This window comes from Vombatus ursinus, unplaced genomic scaffold (assembly GCF_900497805.2).
Source record: "Vombatus ursinus unplaced genomic scaffold, bare-nosed wombat genome assembly UNPS02005197.1, whole genome shotgun sequence".
Lineage (NCBI taxonomy): Eukaryota > Metazoa > Chordata > Mammalia > Diprotodontia > Vombatidae > Vombatus > Vombatus ursinus.
Genome location: NW_020944975.1, coordinates 513,183 through 526,488, shown reverse-complemented (window position 1 = coordinate 526,488; position 13,306 = coordinate 513,183). Strand labels below are relative to the sequence as shown.

The 13,306-nt window shown below is 49.4% G+C and overlaps 3 protein-coding genes across 4 annotated transcripts in view; 2 read left to right on the top strand and 1 right to left on the bottom strand.

Moving 5' to 3' along the window:
- The first annotated feature begins 4,496 nt into the window (after positions 1 to 4,496).
- Positions 4,497 to 6,492, top strand: PPP1R35 (protein phosphatase 1 regulatory subunit 35). The gene is made up of 4 exons (XM_027843942.1): positions 4,497 to 4,857; positions 5,061 to 5,334; positions 5,449 to 5,591; positions 5,746 to 6,492. The coding sequence occupies exons 1-4, from the start codon at positions 4,630 to 4,632 to the stop codon at positions 5,917 to 5,919; spliced, it is 819 nt and encodes a 272-aa protein (XP_027699743.1). The 5' UTR covers positions 4,497 to 4,629; the 3' UTR covers positions 5,920 to 6,492.
- Positions 6,493 to 6,639: 147 nt separating this feature from the next.
- MEPCE (methylphosphate capping enzyme) lies at positions 6,640 to 11,772 on the bottom strand. The gene is made up of 4 exons (XM_027843929.1): positions 9,558 to 11,772; positions 7,798 to 8,016; positions 7,452 to 7,578; positions 6,640 to 7,184 (listed from the first exon to the last, which is right to left on the bottom strand). Exons 1-4 carry the CDS (start codon positions 11,199 to 11,201, stop codon positions 7,132 to 7,134), a joined length of 2,043 nt encoding a protein of 680 aa, XP_027699730.1. The 5' UTR covers positions 11,202 to 11,772; the 3' UTR covers positions 6,640 to 7,131.
- Positions 11,773 to 12,838: 1,066 nt separating this feature from the next.
- ZCWPW1 (zinc finger CW-type and PWWP domain containing 1) overlaps positions 12,839 to 13,306 on the top strand; it is a 39,488-nt gene continuing 39,020 nt past the window's right edge. Inside the window, exon 1 of one of the 2 annotated variants that reach the window (XM_027844183.1) lies at positions 12,839 to 12,939. The gene's annotated coding sequence lies outside the window, so the exon portion shown is untranslated. The remainder of the gene's footprint in view (positions 12,940 to 13,306) is intronic. The other variant, XM_027844199.1, reaches the window with a different exon arrangement.

Here is a 13,306-nt window from a genome sequence, read left to right as displayed (position 1 = left end):
ACGGGGGCAGTCAAAGTAAATAGAGCACTGACCCTAGAGTCAGGAGTACCTGAGTTCTAATCTGACATCAGATACTTACTAGCTGTGTGACCCTGGGCGAGTCACTTAACGCTTATTCCCTCAAAAAAAAGAAAGAATAGAAACTCACAAGATTAGAACTTCCTTTACCTAAAATAGAAAAAAAAAACAACCAAATAGCAAAGCAAAAGGCCTATTTTCACAGGATCACACATTGTTTCTTACTGGGCACAGTGAGGAAAGGAATTCAACCAAGAACAAACTGTGGAAGTAAATGGATGAGTCTCTGGTTGTTGATGCCTTTTTGAAGGCACTGATAGCTCTAGCTACCTAGTGTTCTGAAGTTTTCTCCTAACTATATGGTCAGTAGATTGGAATCAGTTATAGAATGCTTATAGGATACTCAAGTCTCTCCAAGGTACTTCCATTATGACACTCCCAGGAGAGTTGGCCTCTTCCATGTGACAGGTAGCATCAGAGGAGCTCTGTGCATCTTGCCAGAGAACCATTATATATAGTTTGGCAGAGGAGGGGAAAAGAAAGAGGTGAGTGATCAGGACCTGTTTACATGACCTGTGATATTTTAGGCAACCAGCAGGCACCTGGATTTCTCAATAGAGATGGGAGAGCTAGAGGTTCAAAGGCTACTGGGTCTCTGGTTTGGGACTGATAGAGAGAACAGTAATAGTTTCTCCTTTCTTTGTTATTTCATGCAAGTGGGTGCCAATGACAGTAGGGTAAAAGAGTGTGTGTGAGCACATGTGCATGTGCCTTCATGCCTGTACGTCTCTGAATGTGTTTCTTTACACATATGTACATATGCCTTCATGTGCTACACAGACAGGTGTGCAAATATATGTATTTATACATGTATGGTATATTTGTATATATTTTCTGAAGTGCTCCTGTCCTTCTTTCATGTCAACCCATACTATCATCCAGGCACTTTGCCCTGATCATACTGCCCTCTGCCAAGACTGTGAGCCTTCTAATCATCTATAATCGTCAGCAGAGCTGCTCATACCCACTGTTATCTGTTTTGGCTAAAAAACTTCCACCATCTGATACTCTCTTAATATTTGTGATATTAAGCCATGGCTGCCTAAAATGAAACCATTCCCCCCTCCTAATCCTTACCTCCCGCTCTCTCATCCTTCATCCTCCTGAACACTGCCCTTCCTATGTTCCACTCCAACTCATGGAATCTGTCCCATAATTAACAAAATAGCTCCACTTTGGATCTTTTCTTGTGCTCCCTCCATCTTATAAATCACTCACTGGGTGCTCACAGAGAACTGTATTCTCCCAGATGACGCAGAACTCCTCATTATCTTCAACAAACACTTGCTGTGCCTTCTATTATACTCCCTTGTCACACTGGTCCTGGAAGAGTACTTGGAATACTCCTTGTTCCCCAATGCCATTTCCAGACTTTTCCTTTGCTGACCTCATTCAGCTACTTCTCTTCCTTTGAAGTTAAATCACCCTATCAATATCAGCATAGCTGTCTACCAGATCCTAGATCATTCTAACTCATTTTGGGGGGACTGCAGTACACCATCTTCCTCTCCACCCCAACTTTTGCCCTTACACTAAAGATCTAAGCATGTCGATGCTCCTCAAGCACCCTACCCCATCTTCCCAAATCCCTTGACCAACTCCCGCCTTAGACAGAGACGTATAGGAACAGTTACATCTAGATCTCACCATGACCCACAAATGTTTCATTTCCATAATTGAAAGTTCTGACATTACTTTACCTGATTGTAGGCACCTATCATTCTATCTCTTCCTATGCCCTGACCCTTCTAAACCTATTCTTCATCCTCACTATGACCTTGGATCTCTTGGACCTCAGTATTTTCTCAGGCCATTACCCCTGCTCTGCTCACTTTCTTTCCATCCCAACCTTGACTCTAATAATTAACCAGTTCAATTCCACTATGCTGTCTACTATCAAATTCTTTGCCTCTCTGTCCCCCGTGCTAAGCCCCAAACCTGGATTATTCCCGCCATTCACTTCCCCCATTCCTACTCAGTTGCAGTTGAAGGAGAATGGAGGAAGTAATGGGATTGAACTGATTGGGTCAACTATATGTTATCTAATATCAGTTGGGCCTTCTATTCCTCTCTGATTTGCTATCCCACTTTTCACAGTAGTCATCTCTCCTCAAGCATCCCATGACATCCCCTCCCCCTTTCCTCTTAGCTGATATCCTTGATTCATCCTTCACTGAAAAAATTGAGGCCATTCCACTCTTCTCCCTTCCTCCTCATTTCCCATTATGCAGACTCCTCTAACCCAGAGATGATAGCTGAGGAAATGAGAAGAGTCCCTGCAAAATCTCACAGTAGTGGTAGTTGTGTTCAGTTCATGAACAATGTTCATGGACCTCAAACTCATCATAAAGGAAGGGGGATCTTAAATTCCATAATAGGCAGGTGATCCCAGAATCTGGGCTTGTAGCTAGAGAAGGGGAGAATTCCTGGGCTTTGCCTTGGGATCAGACCCAGAGAGAAAAGAGGATTTCCTGTGGCTGTATGCTCTTAGGGAAAAAAAGAGGACATTCTACAAAATTACTGCACATCACCCTACTTGAAGAGCAATGCCAGGGAGTTTGAGGACTATGAAGGTCTGATGAAAAGGGGACTGGTCAGCAGTCCCCAAAGTATGTTTTTAAGGGCAGCTAGTTGGTACGGTGGATAGATAAAGTGCTGGGCCTGGAATCACAATAACTCATCTTCGTGACTTGGAAACTGGCCTCAGACACTTATTAGCTGTGTGACCTTGGGAAAGTCACTTAATCCTGTTTACCTCAGTTTCCTTATCTGTAAAATGAACTGGAGAAGGAGAATAGCAAATAACTCCAGTATCTTTGACAAGAAAACCCCAAATCAGGTCATGAACAGTCATCCAAGACTGGAAAACAACTGAACAACAACAACAAAAAGTATGTTTACCTTCTAGGAGATGGTTAAATTACCAGATGGCACTATGAGCCTTGGGGAGGACAGGTCTCTGTGGGGGACAGGGATTTCTCTGCAATGTCAGGGTGTTATCCAGTTAGAACTCTAAGTAAAGTTCTCTTCTAAGATATGATGATCTGAAAGCTTTATATGTCTCTATAGCTTTCCTCTAAGTCCTTTGCACCTTGTACATTTTCTGGTGAGGTGAAACAAAGGCTGTCCTGTACTCACTATGCATTTAGTATCTTGATCGCTTTATGTAGCTAGAGAGCCCACTTACTCACATGTGAGAAAACCCTGGATATGAGCTTTATACCCTGAATATATTAGGATCTACTCCTAGAGTAACTCCAGGGAAGGCAACAGCCAAAAAGAGAAAATTACCCTCTTGGGGTCAAGCCATCTAGGATGAAATCTACAAAGAACCAAGGCATATTAGTCTAGGGTCCTTAGGGAGGGCCTGGACCACAGGTTACACTAGACTGGAGCAGAGATGATGATTGAGGATTAGAGGTAGTCACAATTTTTTGGAGGGCAAAGCTATATATATTATGGGGACATCATCTATTCTTATACAACTGAAACTTAGATGAAGGTCTTACTGAAATACAAGAGGATCCAGTATATATGTTCATCTTCCAGTATACTCTGTAGAAGAGGCAGTGTGCTAATAAGTGGTGAAATGAATGTTGACACTGGGAATGAGGTGAGAGCTGGGTGTGAATATCCCCTCTAACGCTGGCTAGCTGTGTGAACCTGGTCCAGTTACTTACACCGAACCTCTTCTCATCCTTAACTGGAATTACGCCTGTGATTTCCACCTTTCAGGATCGTTGTAAAGATTAAATGAGATAAAAAGATAAAGTGTTTTAAATGTCAGGGATCCTTGTAATTATTCCAGGTTTCTGTATTTAATAAATGTGTTGGGGTGTCCTGCAGTGCGGCAACTCTAACACGTGGTCATGGGGAGGTGTAAGGCAAACGGCCTTCGGTTCCTGAAGAGAGGGAGGACAGAACCCAGCGCGGACCAACTGAGACCAAGAGGCAAAGCAGGGAGCCGTTTGTCTATGTCGAACACCTGTTCACTCTAGATTCGAAAGCTATTCTAGGCCTGGGACTACGGAAGGGACGCAACCTCGTCCACGGTCTTTCCCTCATAACGGTACCGTGCTCCCTTAGGAGAGCGGAGAGCAAACATACGGTTAACGTCTACGCTGCGAGGTTTAAGAAGGAGGACAAAGATGTTCGAGGTGCGCGCCCCGTCCCCGAGCACGTTGGCCGTTCGCATCACGTCACAGAAGACAAGCGCGGCTGGCAACCAATCGTTCGCTTCCCATCTTTCCGCCCCTCCTCCTCCCGTCCCTCGGGCTTTGCGGGCTTCGAGGACGCGTAAGTCCTCGCCGTCTCCTGATTGGTCGTGAAGCTCTTCAGTCTAGCCCAAGGGAGGGTCCATGTCGCTTCAGGGCGGAAACGTTGTAGAAAAACCCAAAGGAGAAGTGACGCGTGGGGTGGGAGGGGGTTGTTCTCCCAGCCTTCTCTTGGGAACGCTAACGGGTTTTGGTGGCTGCGCCGCGGACTCCTGGACCATAGCGTTTCTGACCAGTGGGCTTACTCCAGATCTTCCTCCCCTTTGCCAATTACCGGATGATGCTGAGTCGGGGCAAGGGAAGGTTCGGGGGACCCTCGAGGGAGGGGGTGACCGTGGGGGCTCCAGAAGTAGAACCCGAACCCTTTGCCTCCAAGCCCGAGCCCGAACCCGGCCTGGACCTGAGTCTGAGCCCAGGCCCGAGGAGCCCCGAGCCGCCCTGCTCCATCCTCCGGCTGGGGGGAGCCAGGTCCGGGGGCCGGAGAGGACAGCAAAGAGCGCGGCAGGTGAGGAGGCTTTGCCTCTCTCGTTCCCTCATTCCTGCCTCACCTGGTCTCCCTCCTGCTGTTCACTCGTCCTCTTTGCTCTGCTTCCTGCCGTTCTCGTTTCCATCGCTAGAAGTACACTCTAGTCTGTTTCGTACACTGGCCCCGTCTTCCTCCCCACTTGGTTCTCTTGCCCACCACATCACCAGTTCATCTCTTTCCAGGTTCGCTTCCACCTGGCTTCCCCGTGTCAGTCTCCCGCTTCCAGCGTGTCCCCGCCACGGGGGAGGATACCCACAGACGAACCTTTGGAGAAGTGTGAAGCCTTACCACACCTCGTAGCCCCAGGGCTTCAAAGTACCCTGGCCCTGGGGCAACAACTAGAGTCCCTTAGGGAGGTCACAGCCTTGGGGCAGTTTGATGCCCTGAAGGCTGCAGAGGAGCAGTTGAAAAGTTCATTCTTAAGTCGCTGTGAGATGGAGGAAAACGTGTCGGAGGGTAAGGAAGTGTGACTGGTGGTAACCGGGAGGTTTCCCACCAATGGATTGAGACTGTAGGTGCAGGGGCTGTTCTAGCTCCCACCCCAGCTGGCCCACCACCTCTTCCCATCAGGGTTGAACATGCCTAGATCCCAGCGGCTCTACCGGGACCTGGTGAGCCTGCAGGTGCCAAAGGAGCAAGTGTTGAATGCTGCGTTGATGGAAAGACTGGCCTTGCTTCCATCACAGCCTCAGGTCCCAATCCACAAGATAAAGGTTTGTGTTTGAGGTGGAAGGGGCAAGGGAAAGGGGATGCACTTCATCTTCAGGTCTCAGACGCAATCCCCACGGACCCCTGGCTTGCTTTTGGTTGTTGTAAAACTTACCTTTTCCTGCTGTTGTTCCTGACTTGTATTCCAATCCCAAACAGGAGGTTCCTGCGGCAGGTCCAGAACTAAGCATCTTATGTGATCCCCAATCACTGGCCCATGAGTCTCCACACTTAATGCTTGAAGGGTTCCCACTCTTGAAGCTAAAGCCACAGACCCGTCCTGCAGAGGATACCTTCCTCATGCATCAGACTCTCAGACGGTGGGATACATAGTATTACAGAATTGTCTTCACTTTTATTTTTGTTGTGGTGGGAAGGGTGCACATATTGGTATTGTCCTTTACATTGGGTTTTATAGAAATAAAGTTTTTTGATAAGTGAACTTTTTTTCTGAGGATTTGGAAAAGGTTGGTAATCAGTAAGGCTTAGCCTAATAAGAGCCTAAGAACAGCTCTTGAAAACTTTCTCTTATTGAGTGCTACTGTGCTACTCCCATAGGGTTTGAACCTTCCAGGGGAAGGGGTGAGAAAAGCAACATGAAGATGGGAAATGGTGTGAAGATAGCTTCCCCCTTACCCAAAAAGGATCCTAGTAATCTCTCTTTTATATGAAATAGGAGTGGGAAGATATAAAGGTTGATTTCCTCTCCGGTTATTGGATTTAAAAGTATTGTATGTTCTGTTTTCTTCTTGTGCATGGCCACATTTGAGGCTATGGGATCTCCTTCAGCAGAGGACAACCTAATGTCACTTTCCCTTGTAGAGTTTTGGGACATGTGACTACTTGCAGAAAAAGTAGAGTTCTCCACACCTCCCTAGTCAATAAAAGCCCTACTCTTTTACAGGAGTTTCCGCCTCTTCAGTTTCTTCAATGCCCCATTCCTTCAACACACCTCTAATACACCAGCCTGGGACATTTGCAGAGGGGACAGGGTTCTGCTCCCTACATTGACTTCTCAGTCCATTAGCTAAGCAAAAGATTTAAATTTAGGGGTCACTGCCTTCAATACCAGGTTTATTGTGCTGCTTTCACCCCAAACCCTCTCTTCCCCCCATCACACAAGGACCATCTAGAGGGGACTTCTGCAGTATCTGGTGATACCCAATCCTAAATTGGTCCACTGAAACGTGGCCAGGGTGCCCACCAGGGGCTAGGAATCCAAGGGGTAGATGGGAAAGAGACAAAAAGGGAAGGCCCAGAGCGATTGAGATTTGGACACCCAGCTCCCCTTACTAAAAGCAAGGGTTCACAATCCATATCATCCAGCCTAGTAGGCTGTGGGGAGAAATCGGTGACAACCTTTAGTCCAATTGTGCCCGATGTTTAGGTGCTGGAGATTGGAAGTCTCCTTCTTAAAGATTCTGGCAGGAAAACAAATTGGGTTATCGGGAAGAGGAGCAAGCCATGAGTGGAACTTCTTTCCACCACCCCCACAGGTCCTCAGTAACACAGAGCAGCCTCTCATTATTGTCCTTGAAGGGCTCCTCATTGGCTAGGGGAATTAGCCTTGTGGAACAGGTATACAGGACGCTGGAAGCCTGTAGGGAAAAGGTATGGATAAGGAAAAGTGATACTATAAAAGAGAAAACACAGGAATTGAGATAGCACATGGGTCAATTGTCTATAGCCAACAAGTATGAAGGGCAAATAGTGCAGAGATGAGTGTTGCAATTTAAGACCTCCCTCATAATTTCTACTCTTCCTCAGCCAAGCTGGGAGGTGTTATCATCCACTTGAAGTCTTCTACCCACTCTCCATCCCCCACCCACAAAATATAGACCAAGATGGACTAGTATGGATCTCACCTTTGGAAGAGTTGTGGGGTGTGGCCACAAGCTCATAGCTAGAGAAGCCAACCTCAGGGGATGTCAAGTAGGAACTGAACTGCTCAGGTTTCAGCTGAATTCGATAATAATTCTTGTAGATAGTTTCCTAGGAATAAGCACAGGTACTAATCTTTCTTTGTATCCCTAGCACTTTGCACAGTGCCTAGCATATTAAGTTCCCAAATGCTTGTTGACTTACTCACTCCCATTCTTCCTCTCTCAGCCAAGAATTTTAGCCAGAGCCCCATTTAACCAATACATCTCCCCCTGCCCCCCCAACTTCATGGGAATGATCCCTTTCACCTTCCCCTAGGGTCCAACTTACTGTGAGTGTCTTCCTCTTGCCATAGGATGACCAAGGCTGGGGCTCTAAAACCAGAATGCCCCCAGGTCGTAGGTGGCGGTAGATTCTTCGAAACATTCGCTTCAATCCTTCATCACCCCAGTTCAGATGCACCCATTTAGTGAGACTGAGACAGAGCACCACATCATACTCAGGAGCTTGGGCTTCTACCAATTCATCTCGATCTAACACATAATTACCCTGAGAAGGCAAGTTTTTTTTTTTTTTTTTTAATAAAGGTCATTACAGGGAAACCAGTATTCTCCACTCCTTTATTCCACTATGGAATCCCAAAAAAATTAAGGCAGGTTTAATCTGTAGTTTTGCCTTTCAGACATTTCCCAAACAAGCTTATTGAGGGTACTGAACTTCCCTAGTTGAATGTCACTCTGTTCCAGCACCTCTGCCTCACTCTGGCAGAACAGAGAAAGCACAAGGAAAGAGTACAGACAGTAGAAAGAAGGCTGTACCACGGACAAACCACCAAAATCGATTAGTTATCTGAGGTATGGGCAAGGTCATTATGGGAGAAAGCCCTAGTGTTCAGCCTTGACCCAATTCCAGTACTTATCTCCCTCCCACACCAATTTTCCCTAGGGCAAAGATGCATTTCCTCAGGAGGTCTTGGGTAGCCCCTCCAGTCTTTCCCCATTCTCTGTCATCCTCTCCACTTGCACCTCTCCACTCCCTGCCCCCAGTCTTGTGAGAGTTTCAAGTGAGTTTTCTTCAGTGTTAAATTTTAACAAAACTCAGGAAAATATAAACTTTGTGAGTGCAAGGCATGTTCAATTTATTTTTTATGTCCCCGGTGCCTGGCAGAAACTATGCACTTAAAATGTTGAGGTTAACTGAAAATTTTAAAAAATCCCACTGCCCCCAAAGCCTAACCCTATCCATAGCTCTGACTCCCCACCAAACTTTTCAGTCCCCTTTACCTTACTCTACAGAAATATCTTGAACTGGAAGCCTCAGATCCTACACTTACTGCCTATATGACCATGTGCAAAGCACTTAACTGCCCTGGGAACTTGATTTGATCTGTAAAATGAAGGGGTTGGACTAATCCAAGGGGACCTTTGGACCTCACAAGTTCTTTCTAGGACTAAAACTGTAAGTCCCTAAAATTTTTCCCTACACCTTTTTGTTGTTGTTGGTTCTACTCCTAGGTAATCCACTAGAGTTTTCTGACTAATAACATTCAAACCAATACATTAAAGGAGAAAAGTTGACTGCAGGGTTCTAGCTTTCTCATGAAGATAAGGGTTGTTGAGACAGAAGTCTACAGTGGAAAAGGGCAATGAATCCTCTGGTCTATCTAACCTGAAAAATACAGGAGAGGCACCAGGCCAGATACTTGTCACCTGAGTATGGCTCCTGGGATAGCTCTCTGGTCAAGTTTTTGCCAGTTTAAAATATTAATTGGAATAATCCTAGTCTGCTGAGCAGACTCAGTTTAAGGGTATTAACAGGGCAGAGGAATTCCATACTCATTGTCCTTATAAGCAAGCACCTTGAATTCCTGGGGAAGGTTGCATATAATCATTAAGCTGGGAAATCAAGGCCCTATCTGCACAGGCCCTAGCCCATTTTCAAATGTGAGTTCCCAAGCTGCAGTTCAGGACATACCAAATAAGAATAGTTTTGCTCCTAGCCATAATTGCCTCTCCTCCCTCTCTGGTCATGGCACAGTAAACAAGTCTGCAAAAATATTTCGTATTCCAACAGCTACTAGGTCTCCTTACCGTGATGAAGACAACATTATTGGGAAATATGGAGGCATCAGCCCCATCCAGAGGCACTTGGGGTGCAGCAATGGGGCCCCGACTGGCAGTCAGGGAGGCTGGGAAGCAGCTCTTCTTTCGGGTGGTAGCAGTCCCCTTACCACCCTCTGGTCCTTGGACTCCTTCAGGTGGCTGGGGTGTGAGACGAAGTTCCTCAGATAGATAATGTCGGATGTTCTGTCGAGCAGAGTGTATGAGCCGAGCATCGATGTCTACACCCACTACTCGAGCTGGGCCCCACTTGCAAGCAATGCTTAGCGTCAGGTGGCCTACATTGCAGCCTAGGTCCAGTACATCACGGCCCTGGAACCATTCAGGCCTCATCACCCGAAGCCTCCCATCCTCACAATTTGGGTTTCGATAGCCATAGTACTTGCAATAGTTCCCATATTGGAACTTACTTTGCTGCTTCTTGAAACCAGCTGCAGGCAGAGGGTGGTCATGATAGCGGCCTCCCCCTCTTACCCGGACTTTCTCCTTAGGGCCCTGCCCACTAGCCCTGGCACCTGACTCAGACTTGCTGGAAGTCCTACGACGTTTCCGGTGGTGGCGGGAGGAAGAAGACAAGGGAGCGGGTGTAGTTGAGGCAGCTGAAGGGGCTGCACGTGTGCCTGGGGGGTCCTGTGGGGCAGGCAGAAGGGGGGACACTACTTCATCCCTACAGTTGATGGCAGTATTCAGTTCATAAGGCTGGGGGCCATCCCGGCCTTGGGACCTCTGTCGTTGTTGCAGCTGCTGGGGGGTGGCTTCTCCATGCAGCGAGGGAGTTGTGGAAGATGGGGGAGGTGCAGAGGAGGTGGGATCATTCCCCCCAGGTCCTCCTGCCTGTTGCTGGTGGTGCTGTCCACGATGTCGATGTCGCTTCCTACCAGTCTTGAGCGGTGAGGCACGAACCACTTGGGCCTCATCAGTGCAAGCATTGAGGCTGAGTGGGTCAGTGATGTCCTTGGGAATGAGGATTTCCACAGGGTCCCTCCCCTTAGCTGGCAGTGGGGAGGACTTGGGAGTCTCAGCATTGAGTGCTCGACTTACCTCCTCATCCAGGAGGCTATTCAGATTCAAAGGATCGAAGATATTGCCCCCCAAGAGAAAATTGGAGGGCAACACTGGGTCGCAGTCCGAGTTAACTCGCCTACGCCTCTTGAAGGCTGGATGCTTGAAGCCACCCACATTACAGCTATTCCTCCTCTTGCTCCCACCAGCCCCTGAGGGCCTATGGGGCTGAAAGCCATTGCGCTGTCTGGGGGGTGCTGGGGTCCCTAGTTCGGCCCCGCCCCATCCCCTTCGCTCCTCCTCCATGTCAGGGGGAGGGGCCTCTCTAAGAGCTTCGGACTGGCGGGCCTCCCCCTGCGCCATCGGGTCGCCACTTCGCTGCGGATTCTGGCCAGCCCTAGCGGAGGACGGGGCCAGAAAGCCCTCCCTGCCTGATACGGTGGGCGTATGTGGGCTTGGTCCCTGAGCTGTCCCGCCACAAAGCTCCCCGGAGAAGGCCTCTCGGTGTGGCTGCACCAGAGTGCCACCCCCACCACTGGAATCAGCTTTGAGGGGTGGCGGCGGCGGGGCCGGCACGAGGAACGGCTCCTTCTCAGCTGCCATCTCGATCATCTCTTCCCCCCTCCCCCGATTAGGCTAACGAGGGAGATCAGGGGGCCTACACCCCCTCCCTTTTCCCTTCTTCTTCCCCGCCCCTTCTCCCAGTGCGCGCGTAACCTCGCTCTTCCCTTATTCTCTCGCGTCTCCACTAACCCGCGCGAGACCAAAACAAGCTGCCCGCGAGACCCGAACTGAGTAAGAAAACAACAGAGCCTGCGCTTTTTCCTCCACCCCTCCTAACGCGCGCGACCGGATACACTGCGCGTGCGCACTCTACCCCACGCCCCCTGTTGTGCCCGCACCAGGGACAGAACAAACTTAACGGCTACAGGCTTTTAAAAAAGGGAACTGCCGCTTCCAAGTGACAGCCCCGTTGCCTTCGCAACGATCTACCTCCCACCCGTATCCTTCGCGCACGCCCACCAACCGTCGGCGTAGGGCCGATGGGAAGAGCTTCCTTACACCCCGTCCCCGGCTCCTGGGTCTGAACGTCTGCGGCCTCCGCCTGGCTGCTAGCCCTGCTGCCTTTCCACCCCGCCTCTTTCCTCCTCGAAAGGGCCACGCCTGCGCACTCGACCTATCAGTCTCGCGCTTCTTGGCGTTGCACGTGCTGGGAGCTACCACTCACCTCGGGATTGTAAAGCCAGTTTCTTATTCCATTATACAGTCTTCCCTGTTCAGCCAAGATGGGGACGTAGCAGCATCCTAGAAGGAGGTGGACGCCTCGGCAAATTTTTAATTATGAATTACTTCACATACACACGCACCCCAAGCCCAACTAGGGGTGCGGGAAAGGGAAAGTGGAAATAAGAAAGGGATGGTAGAGGGGTTTGGAGTACACAGGCTTACATCCTCTGAAAGACTTGTCACTAGAATAAAATTGGTGCCAAGATGTCACCTTAACTCTCACTCTCCTGGCAGAGAAGAGCGGCTAAGAAAAAAAAGAAAACTGAGCTCTGGTGAAATAGCCAAAAGATTGCCTTAGACTTTCCCTAAAATGGAATGATTGGATTTCTTCACTCTATCTCGTTTCCCTGCCTCCTAGCCAAATTAAAAAGGCCGGAAGGGGTGGGAGGTATCACGTCACTCCCTATTCTTTCCCCGCCCACCGTCGCCACCCCGACCGCACCTGCGCACAGTCTCCCTTCTCCCCCACCCCTATTTGCTCCGATCCAATCAAAAGTAACCATCACCACTTGGCAGATTCTTTGCTGCGAAGGAACGTGGCCTCAGCGCCTCTTCGCATTGGAAAATGAGGTGTTTGGACCGCCCTCAATTAATGCAACCTCCCATCGACTGGCCAATACGAGTTCGGAGGGGCGGAATTAGGATCAAGGGTCCTTTGGCTGCGAAGAGGGAGGGGAACCGTGGAGGGGCGAGTGGCAAGTGATTCGCTGGAAAATAAAGCTGAAATGCAGCAGAATTAGAATCAGGATTTGGGAAAAGAAAAAAAAACATTATCCATCCCTGGGCAGAGAGACAAGCCTTAATGTCAAAAGAACCATCCCAATTCTAATCAGGCCCTGCTCATAATAACTAAAAGCTGTGATTACGGCAGAACGGGGTCCGCTGGGAATTGTAGTTTTTGCGAAGGAGTTAGCATGCGTGCGCCGAGGCACTTCCGCCTCCCCCCTTTCCCGCTTCGCCTTTGCCGTCTAGTCTCCACGCGTGCTCAGTGAGAGAGAAGCTAGACCGCTGTGCTCGCGCCCGGGCGGCCGGGCCTCTGCTTTGGTGGGAAAGGCAGACGGAGGTGGGGGACCGCGGCCTCGCGGGTTGTTGCCATCTGTTGTCCCTCCCCTTCTCGTAGGTCCCCAGTCCCAGCCTCGGCTTCCCCGTTCCCCAGGTTCCCGACGCCTCGTGCAAGCTCTGACCTTCCTCTCTCTCTCCCTCCCTCCCCACCCCGGGCGCCCGCAGCTGAAGCCCTTGCTGTTTCGGGGCCTTGGAGCGCCTGCAGTGACCCCCCGCGCGTTCGGAGGTGGGCCGAAGGCACCTCAGGACCTTAGCCCCGCCCCTGCACCCCAAAACTGAGCACTTCCCTGCAAGGCGTGATTAGTCCTAAGAAAGTCCTGTCAGGATCTGATCCCTGGTGGGGGAGGAGTCTGGCCAGCTCTGGATGG

Excerpts from the sequence above, each read along its gene's own strand:
- PPP1R35 (XM_027843942.1), top strand. The coding sequence starts at position 4,630 with ATGATGCTGAGTCGGGGCAAGGGAAGGTTCGGGGGACCCTCGAGGGAG. Across the intron at positions 4,858-5,060 it reads GACAGCAAAGAGCGCGGCAG|GTTCGCTTCCACCTGGCTTC; the intron begins GTGAGGAGGCTT and ends ATCTCTTTCCAG. Across the intron at positions 5,335-5,448 it reads GGAGGAAAACGTGTCGGAGG|GGTTGAACATGCCTAGATCC; the intron begins GTAAGGAAGTGT and ends TCTTCCCATCAG.
- MEPCE (XM_027843929.1), bottom strand. The coding sequence starts at position 11,201 with ATGATCGAGATGGCAGCTGAGAAGGAGCCGTTCCTCGTGCCGGCCCCG. Across the intron at positions 8,017-9,557 it reads ATAATGTTGTCTTCATCACG|GGTAATTATGTGTTAGATCG; the intron begins GTAAGGAGACCT and ends TTGCCTTCTCAG. Across the intron at positions 7,185-7,451 it reads ACCCCACAACTCTTCCAAAG|GCTTCCAGCGTCCTGTATAC; the intron begins GTGAGATCCATA and ends TTTTCCCTACAG.